The 18,620-nt window shown below is 42.7% G+C and overlaps 1 protein-coding gene across 1 annotated transcript in view; it reads left to right on the top strand.

The window, feature by feature from the left end:
• Positions 1-2,076: 2,076 nt before the first annotated feature.
• The window catches only part of GABRB1 (gamma-aminobutyric acid type A receptor subunit beta1), a 267,143-nt gene continuing 250,599 nt past the window's right edge, over positions 2,077-18,620 (top strand). The window contains exons 1-4 of the mRNA XM_084626426.1: positions 2,077-2,086; positions 2,840-2,948; positions 3,106-3,197; positions 3,489-3,556. Coding sequence (XP_084482552.1) covers positions 2,869-2,948; positions 3,106-3,197; positions 3,489-3,556 — 240 coding nt within the window. The 5' untranslated portion in view covers positions 2,077-2,086; positions 2,840-2,868. The remainder of the gene's footprint in view (positions 2,087-2,839; positions 2,949-3,105; positions 3,198-3,488; positions 3,557-18,620) is intronic.

Here is an 18,620-nt window from a genome sequence, read left to right as displayed (position 1 = left end):
TTCCAAATCCCAGCCTCCCACAGAGAAGTTGGAGAACCGTGGTTTCATCTGGGATATGGCCATCCCCTTGTCCCATTTCAATGGGAGCTATCAAAGTTTAATACCCTCGGGTGGAAGATGGTGTATTCCACATACACTGAGGCATTCAATGATACAGCAATTTCATTAATCAGGCAAAATTCATATGCTGTACATAGCGAGATACATCAAATTGTCACAGGCCAATAGTACACACTACACAAGAGGAGAGACAAGGTGGAGCCCCACATGAGGATGCACATCAGTTGCCAAAATCACCCCCTTTGGAACTCTCTGCAAGAAGGGAATGGAATCACCAGAGAACAGGTCCATTCACTCATGGTAGGGTTCTTGGTGAGTCAACAATACCTCATGATCAGTACCAAGTACAAGGCATGGATTAAGTGCAGTCTCTGGGAGAGATGAATTACCTGTTTCCCACAGTACAGGTTCCACTTAGCACTAAAACGATTTTGTAATCAGATATTCAAGAAGTTAAAAAAATGCAGTTAATGTGAAGAAATATGTGAAAATCCAGCTGGAGCATGGATTCTCCTTAAAAGAGATTCTTCTCCCCATAGCACTTCTCCACCCTTTAGATGGTTGTGAACAAAAGATCATTATGAAGTCTGCAGACCCTTCAATAGCGTAATTTGTTGAAAGGACAGCATGCTTCTTCAGAAGCCTTTGGAAGCCAATCAGGTGCCATTAGCCTGCAAGGGAAGATCAACAAAGCATGTCCCTTACCACAACAGGAAATGTGTGTCCCTCCCACAAACTACAGGCTGTAATGATCAATCCATGACAGCTCCAATCACAGGCCACATATCAGATCATTAGTATACCCAGTTTTATAAATTGAGCCGACCACCATCTACAATAGTGCTGTGGGTGTCATGAAGGCCATGGTGCTGATGGAACTAGGTGGGGGGGGGGAGAGGGGGCTGCCGCACCCCTGCTTGAATAACAAACACCAGATATATGGTTTCTATCATCAGCACCCTCACTATAAAAATTGTTCCAGCACCCATTAAAATCACCAGCTGACTCAGACAATCCACCATCCACATCAGTTATGAAGTCACTGAGCTACAGCACATCAAACAAAAACTACTCCTACTTTTAGGCAGAGATGGGTCGGTACCCCTAAATTGAAAGCATGTGCCAATTGGCCTAGGCCATAGTGTTTGGATCCAGGATTTTGGTTCAGCCCATTACAGGAATAGGGGGCATTTGCTTGATTTGGATTGTGATCTAAACTTCTCCAAAGTCTAGGAATGCTCAGGTGCAGGGTGCTTGATTTGGGACTGATGAAAAAAGAGTTTTATTTTTTAAGATGGAGCAAGAAACCAAAAAACCCTAGTTTAGCTGACATTTTTAGAGGAGCTCGCTGCAGTACCTGGCTTTGGCAAAGGTTTCTTCCTCCCACTCTTGTGTGGGTTTGCAGCGGTTTAGTATAATGCCGACCTTGTCCTTGGACTCCCACTCCACTGTGACAGGCGCCCTTGGAGGGACGTTTTGCCCAGCGTTTGAGCTGCTCAGAACTCCTCCGTGTTCTCACTGTCTATTTGAGGAACAAGCCGTCCCGACTGATCACTTGCTTCAAGTATGCATATTCATGTGCCCTGGTGCTCAGGATCCTTGACCTCTCTGCCTTGGGTATCAAACACCCGAATCAGCAGAGGGTGGGCGTTATCTTTTACCTTGGTAACCCCCCTGGGAAACTCTGAGGAGACTTGTTGCCCTGTGACAATGATTTCTGCACTTCACATTCGGGAGAGGAAACAAACAAACATCGAGGCGCAGGCAGCCTGGGATCCCGGATCCCGCAAGCACCTTTGTGCTGTGGTGAAAGGGGGGCGGATTGTAGCCGTCGCATTGCTCTTCATCAACATTCAAGAAATGTCTGGAAGGAAAAGAACAGACTGAGCCCGCCCCCCGCCCTTCAGCCTTCTCACGCCAAACCCGCTGGGAGCGGCGGTGTGACATCTGGGCAGTCAGTACGCGCCCGCACTGTGTCCAGCTGTGCCGCAGCAGCACGCCGGTTGCAGTGTTGTGTCTCCCCAAGGTGCGCACACAGGGTTCCTTCCCAGGTGTGCCTGCCACCCCTCGGGAGCCGCATGAGCTATTCCTGGTGATAAAACACAACCCAGGAACAAAACCCAGGCAGGGTGCAGGCTACCCCCGCGTGCGGAGGGCTGCGAGGAAGAGAGGTAGTAGCGATCAGGTGTGCCACGCGTTTGCGGATGCCTACCGCGGCGGGGCGGGTACTGGCCACTTGTGTGGTGGCTGTAGGTGTGGGGAGCCGAGTGGCGCTCACGTTTGTGGAGCCGCTGTTGCCCATGTCAGTTACAACAGAGGCTTTTGCTCCCGCCACAAACATAATCGGAGCACAGCTCACGGGCTTGCTGCTTCTCTCACTCCACCCCACCCCTCCGCCCCCCATCAGAGAAACCGTGACCCGCTCTGTCCCAGAACACTTTCCACGGCCGGCCATGTCCCGAACAATTCCCTGGGGTCTGAGCTCCATCCAGATCGACAGCCTCCGGTTGCAATGTGCAATCGGGGACTGTCCACACTAGATGCCAAAGCAGCGCCTGGTTCTGTCTGAGCCCACGACGCTGGTGCTTTTCTGAGCTGCTCTGAGAAGCCTGGCTGAAGAGACCGGGAACTTCGAGCGGTTTGGCTCTGTTGACGGTTTTACACAAATTGTTTTCAAGGCGAAAGGTGTCTGGAGATCAAGCGAGCTCCGCGCATGCGTTGGTCTGTTGGGAATTATTGCTCTGCCTTGGACTAAGTTGCATTCCTTGGATCTTCGCAGAAAAGCCAATTCTTCAGACAGAGTTAGGAATGTGGACAGTTCACAGTCGAGGGTATTTTGGGATTCTCTCGTTCCCCGTGATGATAGCCATGGTCTGCTGTGCGCAAAGGTGAGCGTTATTCTCCGGGGTGCTCTCTCCGGGTTTTGTCGGTGCGTGTGCGGACTGTTGATCTCATTGTTTTGGGAGGTGTACGTGCATTTCTTTTTCTGTCTGCCAGCAGTTTCTAGCCTTGATTCTCAATCCAATCCGTCCTTCTTCCCTTCAGCGTTAATGAGCCTAGCAACATGTCATATGTGAAAGAGACAGTGGACAGATTGCTCCACGGATACGACATTCGCTTGAGGCCAGACTTTGGAGGTAATTTGTCAGTCTTTTTCAACGTGTAGCACAACCGTGTTGCATTTCCTGTATTAGAGGGAAACGTCAGTTCAATTGCAAATTAGTCCTTGCAAATGGTTGTGGGCCAATTTCTGACCAAGTACACACACAAACACACATACTCACATGCGTGCACACACCCCCTGATGCACCCCATTTACACATGCAAACACACACCCATGTATATATGCCGCTATACAGCCAGGCACAGGGATGGTGTTTTTAAATGCCTGTGATGTGCATAACAAACCCCCCTGTTTCTCATTAAAGGTGCTCCTGTTGACGTCGGGATGAGGATAGACATTGCCAATATAGACATGGTCTCAGAGGTCAACATGGTGAGTACACGCCCTGAATTAAACCAGAGCTCTGAAATTGGCACATTTTGTGCCTACCCCTTAGAGTTTAGTTGCGGGGGAGAGGGTGTCTCAGACTCGTATCTGTGCAGCTTTCTCTTTCATGCCAGAGCAAGGGACGGGGAGCGGAGAGTTACATACGTTGAGTGCTCTTTGGAGACGAACTGTTGATAGCTGCCCTGGGGAAACCTGTTTGGGACGAGTTTACACAGCACCTTCTTCTCCTTTCACGTCCTTTTAAAATAGGGCACGGCGCCATCTGCCGATCATTGCGCCTTACTGCCTTTCAGCACCGAGGACAGCTCCACGCTTCCTCGCTCTCTCAGCCCTCAGAGCCCTGGCCCGCTGGAGCCGGGAATGAATAAATAAATAAATAAATAAAATAAAAATAAAACGCATATTTGACACCATGACAATGCTGCATTTGTGGAGTCTGGGGGGCGGGGTAAGGACAACCATGCTTCCCTCGGAAGAAATAGCTACAGCTAAGGCAAGCTGACTGTTGACTGGTCAGGAGACAGAGATCCTTTGCCTTGGCAAAGGTTGCTAACAGCCTTCAAGAAAAAAAAAAAGGGCGGGCGGACGGTGGATTTTGCGTGTGTCTCTGTATGCAACTTATAGAGCTACATATTCAGACAGCAGGAGCAGAAATCTGCTCTGCTTGAACCGCCCATTTGCTGCTGGAACCCAGAGGCACCTGTGGGGAGGGGCGAGATCGTTGTGTTAGGAAGCTAGAGGGCAAAGTATAGTCTGTTTATATTTTAATCTCCTCTTGTGATTTGGTGCGGAGGAAATAGTCAAAGCAACAGTAGCTGCTGCTAGGCTGTCTGCTAAGCACCATGTTCTGCATAAGCAGCAATGCTGCTGAGACTCTGGGCTGGCAGAATTGGTACTGCTTGAGACAGAGCAGAAGCCTGTTGATTTCCCTCTAGCATATCAGAGATCTCTTGCCTGGGATCGGTGAATTGTAATTGCTGAATGGCTGACAAATCTTAGCTGTAATGTGATTAGTCCACACGCAAATATGTCCGTGAGGATTTTAACAGCAAGGAGGGGTGAAGGGGGGGGGGGTTGAAAGGCTTCCATCACGTTTTAGCTCGGTGTCCAATCTCTCATAAAGTGCCTGCTAAAAGCAAACAGTTTGATACTGCAGATTGAATCACATACTTTGGAGTAGCAGGATTAAGAGCAAATGTCTGTGTAAAGCAATTCAGGGCTGCTAAAAAGAAAAGTCATTTGGAATATTTCTATAATTTGAATATACTTAAATCAGAATTTTGAAATTGCTCACTGCATTTAAATATATGTAATATATAAGGTTTTTGTTTTACTCTTTGTTTTCACCCCAGTCAGCTATATATATTTGAAATACTAGAAATATTCAGAAATATTAAAGATTCCTGGTACATATTTTTGACAGATGGACAGACTGAATTTCTCTGTCAATTGATTTAGATGGTAGAGATAAAGGCTGTTATAAAGAACGAACATCACCTCCACAAACTAAAAACTTCTCAACATAAAAGCAAAGAAAAAGAAAACTAATGCTGGAAAGTGCTTTTTTCATTGGGAAAAAGAAAAAAGTGTATACATGAAGGAAGCTCCACAGCTAATTAGCAAAATTAGAAAAATGAAAACTGGTTGAGAGTCAAATAAAATGCAACTTCAGACAAAGATGTGTGATACATTGTACTTGATTGCGTTAATTTCATTGCTGAGATGATTGGATTAAAATAGTTATGAATGCAAAAGTAAAGCACAGAATATCTAGTACTAGGCTGGTTTCACATTCTCTTCCAATACTACAGAAAATGAAAATCAGTTGGAACTTTTAATCCCATCAAAATCATTTCTGATTAATATACTTAAAGGGCATTTTGGTGTGTGGGGGGGACAGTCTCAAATGAAAATCTAAGGTACTTTTTTCCCATCTGAAGAGGAACATCTATGCAACTAAGAGGAACTGGATAGCTGTGCTTTGTTTTGATACCAGCTGTCAGTTTATTGAAATTTCACAAAGCACTAAGACATTAATCAGTCTCAAATTAATTTCCCTTTTCCTAATATTCCTGCAGTCTAATATTTATCACTGGAATGCTTAAAAAGATAGTATTTATTTCTCTTCAGATTTATTTTTACTACTCTTAACTGTATATCTTAATTTTCTGTTGTTGAATAAATATAGTTGTTATATTTATTTTAGTGTCACAGTTACGTTGTAAGTTCTTTGGGGGAGGGACTGTTTTTACCATATGTGGTGTGCACAGCACAATGGAGCCACGAATGGGACATAAAAGTCATATCTTAATTCAGATGTTAAGTAATAATAAACAGTAGGTCGGAGAAGGGAAAACACAATGGACAGGCTTTGCAAATTCTAACTTGCAGAGTTCCTGCTGAACTTTCCTTTCAAAGAGAACATGTTAGTGACTGTGCAGATGGGTTGGACGAAAGAGCACATAAACCTTGCATATGTCAAGGATAAGCAAGGAGTACAAACCCTATCCTCACCCTCAAACCATTACCTGGGAGCAAGGTCAGACTCCCCACACTAATCACTGAGCAAATCATCCCTTCTAACATAATGGCTACCTTAGATGATGTGTCCACCCGGGGCCATGACTTTATGTTGACCTCCTTTTCAGAGGTGCAGGAGCAAAGTAAAATTAATGCCAACACTAATGGTACTAAAGTCCTTATTCTGAGAGGTGCAGAGCATGCTGGATCCTCAAATGGGAGTTTTGAGTTAGGGAGCCAGGCCAGAGGAGGCACTCTGTGCTGTGCAGGGTCAATTATGTTGTATTTTCCAGCAGTATTTCCACTTGGGGCTGCATAGAGCACGATCCATAATGTGTCTGCCCTCCGCCAGCTCCTCTCCCTTCCCACACAAGCAAAACAGAGTTTGCAGATAAAAACAAAAATTGCGGGAGTTGCACTGACACAACCATTCTGATAATGGGCTCTTTAATCTAGCAGAGAAAGGTATAATATGATCCAATGACTGAAAGTTGAAGCTAGACAAATTCAGACTGGAAATAAGGTGTAATTTCTTAACAGTGAGGGTAATTAACCACTGAAACAATTTACCAAGGGTCCTGGTGGATTCTCCATCGCTGACAATTTTTAAATAAAGACTGGATGTTTTTCTAAAAGATATGGGGAAGTTCTATGGCCTGTGTTATACAGGATATCAGACTAGATGATCACAATGGTCCCTTCTGGCCTTGGAATCTCTGGATCATAGATTCATAATCTATGAAAAAACTGATAGGACTGGAGACTCTTCACTCAAATGTTGGCTTTCCTACTTTTCTATCTCCATCTTGCTTTACTGTATTTTGCAATCTGACTTACTATAGTGAAATAAACTTAAATTAACTTATGGATGGTCCAATGGTTACAGCCCTAGCCTGGGACTCAGCACTTCTGCAAATCAAGCCACTTAGGTGCCTTGCTTTAGATACCAAGTTTTTACAACCTGATGCAAACCTTCACATCCTCTTTCTATTTATGCTTAGGAAATATTAACTGAGATTCTGACAAATGCTTCAAACCAGATAGCTATCCTTTTGTTTTCATTACATTTCCAAGGCCAACAAGGTGGCCCTCTTCACATTTTCAAAATGCTTGAGCTTCATTAGCTAACTTCGGACCCCATGCCCTCTTTCCATTCCCTCTGCTGCTGCTTCCCCATGCTAATTTACTTATTTATAAACACCTACTTTCAAAGCTATTTAAAAACATTTCTAGCATAATAAGAACCAGCAGGGTTTTTTTGTTGGTGGTTTATCTATTCTCAAAGTGGCAGCAATGAAGTTTCCCTCTTAGGAATTATTAAGCCTCGGGTAGCTTTTTCACTGGGGAATTTAATTATGGCCTAAGAGTAGTATTACTGCTTGAATCTAAACCTATGCTACAGCCCTGATCCAAAGGCCACTGAAGTGGAGGAAAGCCCATGGAATATATATCACTATATGACTTTGTAAGACCCATTTCCAATCTAAACTGTGCCAAATGGTGATATTTAGCCGCCACCCTCAGTAACAGACTGTTTGTAGCCACACTGCCCCAGGAGGTGTTCAAGGAGGGGTTATGCCTCTCGTATCACTGTGGAGACGACACTGTGCTTTAGATTGGTGCACTCTCCTCTGCTACTGCTGCAGGGCCCTGGACCCACCTCCTTCCTGCCTCACTTCCTTTCTAGCACTGGGAACCTTGGGGATGCACTGAGAGCAGTCCCTGTGCTCTTTCCAGTGCAAGTCTGCAGCTCGGTCTGGCCCTGTATATTTTTTTTCAAGCTCCATAGATGTTATTGGCATGACAGGTTATACAAGTGGTGCCAAATAAATTAAAACCACACCTCCTCCCCCTCTGTGTGCCCAAGTACAGGCCTGTCACAATCTGGACCACAAGCAGAACAGTCACAAATATTTTGAAAATGTCCTTAAATATCGGAAGTAAAATGTAAATAGTTTCACCCTGGTTTTTAAAGGCACTGAGATCCAGATCTTCAAAAGTATTTAGGCACTTAACTCCCAGCAATCTCAATGGCACTTAAATAGGAATGGAGTTCCTTTGATAATCTGATCCTTTGTGGAGCAGTGTTTGGGCATCTGGCACTGCTCTGAATTTGGCTTTGATGGACTTACCATCACTGTGGGGCTAACAGCCTGGTTACTGTATCTGCGTGAATCCTGTTTCCAGACTTGCTGCAACTTTAGCTTAGACTCTAGAAAAAGGACTACTGTGAACTCTGTGCATATCATCAGGAATAATAGACTGTTTGTGCAGCTTACCCAATGATGGAGCCTTTTGAAAATATACCCTTCTATTGTGAAACATCTCACCCATTTGGGTATTGAAACTTACCCGGCCTTGGAATCAACCCTGCTGGTATTTTCCCAAAATTACTTATTTTATGTCTACTCAGCTTCTTTGGACTGCATTGTTCTATAGTTATTGTCTTTAGTAGTTTAATAATACTACTGCTACACTTAGCTTCTACAGTGACTTTCATGTTTCAGAGTAACAGCCGTGTTAGTCTGTATTCGCAAAAAGAAAAGGAGTATTTGTAGCACCTTAGAGACTAACCAATTTATTTGAGCATAAGCTTTTTTCATGCTTTGTGTGTATAAAAAGATCTTCTATACTTTCCACAGTATGCATCTGATGAAGTGAGCTGTAGCTCACAAAAGCTTATGCTCAAATAAATTGGTTAGTCTCTAAGGTGCCACAAGTGACTTTCATATAAAGGATTAATCCAAGCATTTGTTCTCATGCCCCCCCTGTTTGGGATGTAGGTATGTTGTGTTATACTCATTTTATAGGTGGGTAAACTCCGGCACCGGGAGAATATATGACTTGCCTTACATTAATCAGCAAATCAATGGCAGAGGCTGAAGTGGGACCAGTAGTACTGGCCCCCATTCCCTTGTTCTAAACACTGTACACACTCCCTCCTTCCCTAATGTACCATGAGACACGGTTTAATGGGTTTATTTTTGCATCTTTGTTATAGTAATTGAAATTTACAAAGTGTTTCCTTTCAAAACTACAAGGTGACCCTTTTGCTTTGTCTCAGTTAATGATGTTTGACTAATTTTCCGCCATGACAGAATTCTTATGAAAGTATATTAGACCTTTACATGAATATGAAATGAGTTCATTAGGAACCATGCTATGACAAAATCTATTAAGTTTCTGTGACATGATTTGTCTGGTTTACTGCCATACCTTGACCCAAGTTAACAAAACAGGCTGCTAATACCAAAGAATACGTCTGGGTAGTATGATGCATGGTAGCTGTGTTCAAGCTTCAGGGCAAACAAATGAAGAGTGTATATCTATATCTACCAGAAAATGGTCACTAAGAAGTGGGCCTCAGAAAAGAATCGTTCACATGCAATAAATGAGTTAAAATGTTACCTCCAAAAGCTTTCCCCAATAGTCTCCATTCAATGGCACAGAGGTCAAAGCATTACAAGAGTAGCAAAAAATCTCAGTTACATGTGCTTGTAGAGATTTGAAAACTCATGTATGATATAAAAACAAACACAGACTTGTTTAAACCACGATATGAGGACTTCAATAGCTCAGACATAGGTGAGAGATTTTTCGCAGGAGTGGGTGGGTGAAATTCTGTGGCCTGCATTGTGCAGGAGGTCAGACTAGATGATCATAATGGTCCCTTCTGACCTTAGTATCTATGAATCTATTAATCAAATATAATCATGTTTCCATAGCTTGTAGGGTTCAGTTCCTGATCTACAACACTGAAAATACTCTCATGCTAGAGCTTCTATACTGGTACATGGCCCTGATCTAGCAAAGCACCTGAGCACACGAGTAGCACTGTTTAACTCTGGCAGCACCCAGGAAGGAAACTGTGCCATCAGAATGAATGAGGATGCTTTCAGGGTTCTTACGTTAGGTATATACTTAAGGGACCTTGCTGTGTCAGGATCAGAATGACTAAACTCCAGCCATTGGGGCTAACCTTATCTAATAAGTGGATTCCTAGGGCTTAAGACTGGACTGGCCTTTTCAGTTGGCAAGAGATACTCCTCACTGGAATACTATCCACTACCTTACAGAATTCTAGGAACCATTAGGAAAGGGACAGATAATAAGATGGAAACTATCATAATGCTATTGTATAAATCAATGGTATGCCCACACCTCGAATACTATGTGCAAATTTGGTTGCCCCATCTCAAAAAAGATATATTAGAATTGAAAAAAGTACAGAGAAGGGCAACAAAAATGACTAGGGGTATGGAACAGCTTCCATGTGAGGAGAAATTAAAAAGACTGGAACTGTTCATAAGAACATAAAAACAGCCATACTGGGTCAGATCAAAGGTCCATCTAGTCCCGTATCCTGTCTTCCAACAGTGACCAATGCCAGGTGCCCCTCCCCAGAGGTAGAGTTATTGACTCCGTCCTGCCTTATTGCTGTATATTGTTAGTAAGTCATAGAGAAGCACTTGATGGATGTAGTGAGTACACACATTACATTCCCTGATACCTTATCAGGAGATGAGTCCCTCCAGAGTTGACTGACAGGAGTGATTTTTAAAGTTTGGCTCTGTCCTGAAAAGTGGCTGAAAAGATGGCATCGTGGGGTCCCATGATTTTTATCTTTCAGTGATTCCATAGCAAATGTGCTCAGTTTACACAAATAAAGGTTTGCTTTTCATAACTGCCAGTCATGCAAACTTAGCCTGCATTCCAAACTTACAACGGAGTTCTTTCTGGCTAAGAAGAGAGAAGTGGAATAAAAATCTTTGTCAGAAAATTAAGCAGATATGACTAAATCTGGTCAAGGAGCCCCTCTGTTGAAAAAGAAGGAACTCTCAGTACAGGATTAGAATTGTGAAATTCTTTGGGCCTATGTTATACAGGAAATCAGGCTAGATGATCATAATGGTCTCTTGCAGCCTTAAAATCTGTGAAGGGACCATTTCTTTCAGGCCTTTTATTGCTAATCATAGCACTCTAAAATTGAACATCTGAAACGGAAGTGTCCCAGGTGAAAGTTTCAGTATGGAGCTGATGCTTTTAGCACAGAGATGAAGCCCATTGGGTGGAAGATTCCACCACATCGCTCCCATTTCAATGATATCACTGATTAAGGAGTTGGGATTCTCATTTCCAGCAAAGGAAATACTGTCTTATCCAGAGACTAGGAACTTGAACCAACTTCTAGTCTCTCCAGGCAGAATTTGGGATGGCAAAGATACTTCTCTCAACAATTACACTGTTACTTATTTTAAAAAACAACAAGAAGGTCTGGAACTGCACAGTAGTCATTAGTACAGCACTATGGCTGTGGTAACTACTATAAATATTGTGGTCCTAGCAGGGGAGAAGAGTTCCAGAACCCCGGGGTATTACTCTTTACATGTCTTGTGACCTTGTATAACTCAAACTTTCACCTGTGGCATGGGTGTTTACTGTGGTGCACCAGGCTGACTTGACTGTAGAATAGGTGGCCCTTGTGTGCAACTGGCTTATGAGATGTTCAGGGCTCTACACGCCCCATAAGGTCACAAAATAGAGACTTTTGTGCAAGACAAAACAGAGACTTTTGTGAATCTCCTGTATTCTGCAGGAGATTCACAGAACTTTTTATCTGTGATACCTATCCCCCACTCCGACCCCCGACCCATTACCGTAATCTAAGCACTGCACAATCTTTTATGTATTTTAGCTTCACAACATCTCTGTGGGCTAGTCAAGAACTAGCATCCAGTACAGCATCTGGAACACAGGGAGACAAGGGGGTTGCCCAAGGTCACACAGGAAGTCTATGACAGAGCAAGGAACCGAATCTGAGTCTCCTGAGTTCCAGGCTAGCACCCTTGTCACTACGAACTTGAAGCCAAGTCTCAGCAAGTTAAAAAATACCTGTTCAATTATTCTGTAAAATTATTTGGGGTGGAAATACAATTGAAATAACAGAGACTAGGTTTGATTTGCTATTTTGGATATTTTTTATAATATTACCAGTCCAGTACCTCTAATACTATCAGATAAGTAACTACTATACTATGATCATTAGTTAGATTGTAAGTACAATCTTGTTAAAAAAAGTACAAATTTTGCAATAACTCTTCATATTATTTTCATTGGCTTTTCAAAATTTCATTCTCTTCTCCTCCATAAACCCTGCCCCCCCCCAAAATAAACCATTTCAACCAGTTCTAACTGTAAGCTGCTTGGGACAGACTACTACATCTATCACATATAGCACCAAGCACACTTAGCATGCTTAACAAACCATAAACAACAGTAATGATTAACTGGTAGCAAGAAAGAAGCTTGAAAGAAGTGCTAATGTGAAAATTCTCATTAATTACCTCACCAAATATCTCAGTTGTTTTATCCTATAGTCAAGTGTTTAAAAAATAAAGAGAGACGACCCTCATGAACATTTATCTCTTATTTCATTGAAAGTGCACAAGCATGAACATGCAGTATAAGTATCATGAGGTTGTGTCTATCTTTTATAGTTGGGGAGTCTCATTCAAATGATGATTTTAGGAAAGGTGTAATCACCAAACTAACCTGATTATTTTGCCTCAAGGCCTACAAAAGAAGCAGGTCACCTAAAAGGCATCCTGTTTGATGAATATTGGTATGGGGAAGGAAGAAATGAAGGCTCTGTGAGGTAGCATATCATGCTATACATTTCTTTAGAACAAGGGAGTGTATGCAAAAGGGGTGTATAGATAGATGAAGACAGGAGGAATTTAGACCTAAACTGAGCCATTATGCTGAGTAGCACAGAAAGAGTGACTCAGAGACCCCCTGATTCCCCTTGTTCCCAAAGGAGAATAATTTACTGCAGCCCTTTGCTGGTTGTAGATTATTCCCCACCTTGTGTCAGCTCAGCCTTGCTGGTTGACATGTTATGGAGAGTGTAGCCTAGGCTCAGCCTACTCCCACACCTTTGTGCCTACCTGCTCAAGGGACATGTGAGGGGGAGAAGAGGCACACAGACCCTTGCAGCCAAAATAAGGTAAGTGGCAACTAGAGCTGAGCAAATAATAGATTTTTTAGTTCAGGGAAGAGCCAAAAAATCCTTAAGAAAAAGAGTCAGTTCAGTTCAAACCAAAACTGATTTGTTTAAGTTTTTGCTCATTGAAACCAAAGCCAAAACACAAAATTTTGGTCTGGAGTCAAATGAAACTCTTAGTTGAACCCTTTCCAATTTTATTATTTTGTGTGTGTTTTGGTTTGGGGTGTTTTTCACCATTTTCTAAAAAACAGTCCTATATTTCTAAATCAAACATCATTTCAACTCAAAACATCAAAACACTTCGCAATTAAAAAAAATCCAGGGGCGGGTTTCAGTCAAATTTGCCCTAAATCCACAAATAGTTCCAACGCCCTGAAAAATGAATTTAAAAAAGTATATATTTTTTTGCCAATTAAGTATTTGCCTAAAAAAATTTGCCCATCTCAAATGGCAAAATAGCTGTGTTTGGGTCTTAGTCTCTACTAATCAGCTATGCAGCCACATAGGGTTGGGTCACAAAGCCCTCAGTAAATGGAGAAATTCTGATACAGACCTATAAAATTAAGAAAATTCAGATTTGAATTTACTTTTGTATTAGGCAAAGGGTGGAAAGAGGGAATAGAAAAATGAGTAATTAGAGGGAATCTCCATCAGGGGAGGAATGTGAGACCAAATGCATCAAAACAGAAGAAGTGGTCTAGGAGCAGTCTGAAAAACTGTGAGAGATAGCTTAATGCAGGGGTTCTCAAACTGCATTGCATCGTGACCATCTTCTGAGAACAAAAATTATTACACCACCCCAGGATGGGGGAGTGAAGCCTGAGCCAGCCCAAGACTCACTTCCCTAGGTGGGGTGGGGGTCCAAAACTGAAGCCCAAGCCTCGTCGCCCCGGGCTGGGGGGCTAAAGCCAAATCCCAAGGGTGGTGGGGCTTGGGCTTTGGCTTCAGCCCTGGGCCCCAGCAAGTCTAACACCAGCCCTGGTGACCCCATTAAAATGGAGTCGTGATCCACTTTGGGGTCCCAACCCACAGTTTGAGAATCGCTGGACTAATGTGTGAGATAACAAATGATCTTCTGCAGAACAGCTGGGAGAATTGTATTAATTTTTAAACAGAAGTCCTTTGTACTTATATAATACTATACACAAAACACATATTAAATATGTAAGTTATGTAAAAAGCAAAGTCAAGCACTAAAAAGTTAGGACATGCCAGATTTATGGCTGCCAATGCAACTTAACTCTGCCTCCAGTCTATGTATCCAACTTGCATCTTGAATGAGGGCAGGAGTTCTGTTGAAAAACAAATAGTATGTGATCATGTAATTAAAGATTGCATCATACTGTAGTAGGGGGCTGAATTAAGGTTGCATGGAGAACTATATATCTGATTTTTCTTAACTTTCAAGTGCTTGGCTTGGCAACTTAAATAACACTCTTTTAATGTAGGGATTTGGGGGAGTAATTTCCTGTGGATTGTTTTTTAAAGAAAAAGTTAAAAATAAAATTCTATGCAGTGTGACTGTAACAAACCCTCTCACCTCACAAATCCTGTTTTGAACATCAAATCTTCAACACTGTAACACAGATAGCTACCACGCAATACTTTAGGACCAATACATTAGAGGCAGCAAAAGAAGGCTGTCTGCGGGTGAGGGAAGGGGGAAGAAGAGATGGGCTGGCCCATGTGTTATCCCTGGATGGGAGGGGAATGGACTGTTGGTGCCATGTACGGAGTGCAGGGTTCCTGGGATGGGAAAGGATACTGCTCTATTCTCGGTCCCTGGTTATAGCTGCTCCAGGATTACATGGAGCCCGTTGTAATAACTGGCATCTAGAAGGCCTACCCCAACTGAAGGAAAACTGATAAAAGTTAATAAAATGATCCAATCACCTATAATAATAAATATTTATGGGAGAGGTAAAATAGGAGACAAAAGACTGGGTTAATTCAAACAAAAAGGCCTACTGATACAACCCAAGGACAGTGTTGAGATCATGTCTAGTAAATTAGAGAAGTGTGAGACTGAAAATCAATGGACCAGACTTGGTATGTCATAAATGAGGGCTAATTGGTGTGCAAAATAGTGGGAGAATGGGCTATTCCACCTATCATTCCCTTTTGGAGTCCTTAAAAAAGTACTTCAGTAGGAGGATCAAATTAGCAGCTCGCTGGGAACCAGGTGGACTGAAAGGAGCAAGCTTTACCATCATGGCTGCCACCTCAACCATCTCTAGCAACCCCAGGTTCCACAGTGATACCACTGGGCCTCCATCACCCTGATCCTGAGAGATGTCCAGACCAGATCAGGCCAGAGAGAGGGACCCAGATGGTATGCCACCTCCACTGGCACCAGCTAAATCATGACCACCTCTGGAATGAGAGACTTTGTTTTCTGCTGTCATTTTCCTTCCCCATTTTATTTATTCTCTTTCCTATTTCTTTCTTTTTGCTTCTGTCTAATAAGAATTTGACTTAGCTGTCCTAGATTGCATCTTTTGCAACACTGCTGTGAGTCCAAGGCCCAGAGAGGCTAAAATAAATGTCCTAAACAGCCTGATGCTGGTATAAGTAAGTTTGCCAGGTCTCAGAGTGGCTGATCAGACTTTGTGCTTGGCCCATGTTTCTCTAGCAGTGAGGTTGCAAATGCTGCAGTGAAGACATACCCTGTGGGTACAACTACACTGGAATAAGAGACCCGTGGCATGGTGGCTGGCCCAGGTCAGCTGACTTGGGCTCACGGGGCTTAGGCTGCGGGGCTAAAAATTGCTGTGTAAACATTCAGGTGTGGGCTGGAGTCTAGGTTCTGGGACCCTCCCCCCTCACAGGGTCCCAGAGCTCAGGCTCCAGCCTGAGCTCAAACCTCTACACAACACTTTTACAGCCCCGCAGCCCAAGTTCCGCAAGCCTGAATCAGCTGACCCAGGCCCGCCAAGGCTGATAAATTGCACATTGTGAAGAGAGTGGTCACTTTGGATGGGCTATTACCAGCAGGAGAGTGAGTTTGTGTGGAGGGGGGGGCGGAGGGTGAGAAAACCTGGATTTGTGCTGGAAATGGCCCAACTTGATGATCACTTTAGATAAGCTATTACCAGCAGGACAGTGGGGTGGGAGGAGGTATTGTTTCATGGTCTCTGTGTGTATATAATGTCTTCTGCAGTTTCCACGGTATGCATCCGATGAAGTGAGCTGTAGCTCACGAAAGTTTATGCTCAAATAAATTGGTTAGTCTCTAAGGTGCCACAAGTACTCCTTTTCTTTTTACTCAAGAAGGGTCATGCAAAAGACCTTAACCAGGACTCTGCCCTACAAGGAAATAACATGAACAATCTGACCATGCCTTTTATGCTCAGAATAAACACACAATTTCTATGGGTGAATACAACCAAAGAAAGTTAATCTCAGCACTAACTCGGCCTATAATATTACAATAGCCTAATTTTTATAGAAGTGCTGACCCTGCATAATGCAAAGTTTCCAGAAAGAGAAAGGTTTAATGTCATCTAAAAATTCCCTAATCTATTACTCATCCAAAGAAGGAACAGAAACAATACTGTGAGCAGTCACAGAATGGTAATAATAGTACTTGCAGGTAGCAAACTGCTTATGAGCACGTCACAGGTTGAGATGTGCTTGCATGAACAAATTCATAAAGATCAAAAATTGTTTGGAACTGAAAAGGAGGCAAAATTCATCAAATAAACCATTCACAATGAAAAGCTCCCCAAGCTCTAGTGCAGAAGATGTAGACAGAAGCACATTTATATTATACACATTTATATTATACAGCAACTCTGTGTTGAAAGGGATAATGACATGCAAGAATATTTGAAATGAATACTAATGAGAATGTTCAGCACCTGATTTTAATTTTTCCAGCAAATACAGAAAAAGAAATCAAGCAATAATACATAAAGGTCAAATCCTTTTATCACTGTCCATTCACAAATGGAGAATTTTATTAAGAATGAGACACAGAATGCATTCTTAAGTAGGCAGCTTGAGGTTAAACCACTGAGTCACTGTTACTAAAAAGCTTTTCAGCTTATTTTTCATTTGTCTAAATGGGCAAATGGTCCTTCAATGAAACAGGACCCAGGCAAAATGAATAAAGCAATACTCAAGCAAACGTCCTTCTGTATGCCCCTAAAGGGGGATTTAATCCATTTTTTTTCAGAGCTTGAATAAACAGAAGGCTTGTCTACACAGGGAAATTTACCGATATAGCCATGCTGATATAGTTACACTAGAATGGCTAGGTCATTAAGTTTCCCCATGTAGACGAACACTTTGTCCCAAAGCTCTCTGACTTCAGAGTTAGAGCAAACAGTATTCCAAATTCTGAGCCACACAAACAGGTGCAAATTCCCTGGCTTCAGAGTTCAAAGCAAATAAAAGTCACAAACACCCTTTCAATAAGGTGTGAAGTAAATAAAACTCTCCGTTACCTCAGGGCTCAGAGTAATTGTCTGGCTCTTCAGCCACACTCACCAATCTACCCTTGATTTCTGGTTTGGTTTCATTGGAGGCTTTTGGCTTCCAGTTGCTTCTAGTCCCTGTACATTAACCCCTTGTCTTCCAGCAGGGGGTCTTAGCACTGAAGTCCCAGAGCTTCTTGACACTCTTGGGCTTCAGCCAAATATTACAACCCATCACAGAGTACATTGCTGAAGGAAGTATATAAAATGGTAAAGCCTCCCTTTCGTATAAATAATGTGCTGAGAATGCTGCCAAATAGCATAAGATACACAAATCCCTGTGATAATGAGAATGGAAAAGAAAATGACTGGAGTGGGTACATTTTTTCCTGTGGGCCACCTCCTCATTGTTCACATGCACACACTTTTTTTTTCTGAGCCCGAAGTTGGACAAATGGAATGGGAATCTTGTTGCTATTGCTGTCCCACACAGGCAAAAATCTGATGCCAGGGGACCATCTGCCTGTGGCTGGCAACTCTAAGAAATGTGCCAAGTCAGGCACAATTTCTAGGTCATGCTTCTAGCATACCTCTTCACCCAGGTGTAATTCTTGGTGGCTACAGCTACTTCCACCACAGATGTGACCAGAGATGCAAGTGCATATAAAATGTTGCGTGAAATCCTGGCCCTCTTCATGTTAACGGGAGTTTTGCCATTTACTTTGATGGCAGCAGGAGGGTGGAAGAGCAGTGAGAATGTGTTTGACTTGCAATTACAGTTAGAGGATCATCTGCAGAGTAGTAACAACTTGTTCCTGGCATTCCCCATCCTGCCCACCTCCTCCAGCATTTGTACCCATGGGCATCCCCTCTGAAAAGTGTCAATTGGTTCAAACAGTACTTGCCCTCTGTTAGTGTCACTAACTCAATCAGTTATGTGTGCAGTATCCTTTTGAAACTATCCAGGACCCTTAATATCAAGACACTTCCTGATCCCTTAATATTAGAGCTAGTCAACATTTGTCATTCAAAAATTTTTTCAACAAAAATTGTCCTTTTCTAAAATAATTTTCAGTTTTTTTCAATGTTCTCAGTTGTCAAGCAC

This window comes from Lepidochelys olivacea (genome assembly GCF_965140295.1).
Source record: "Lepidochelys olivacea isolate rLepOli2 genome assembly, chromosome: 4".
In the NCBI taxonomy this organism is placed as follows: Eukaryota; Metazoa; Chordata; order Testudines; family Cheloniidae; genus Lepidochelys; species Lepidochelys olivacea.
Note: the sequence above shows the minus strand (reverse complement) of the source record. Positions and strands in the feature narration are given on the sequence as shown.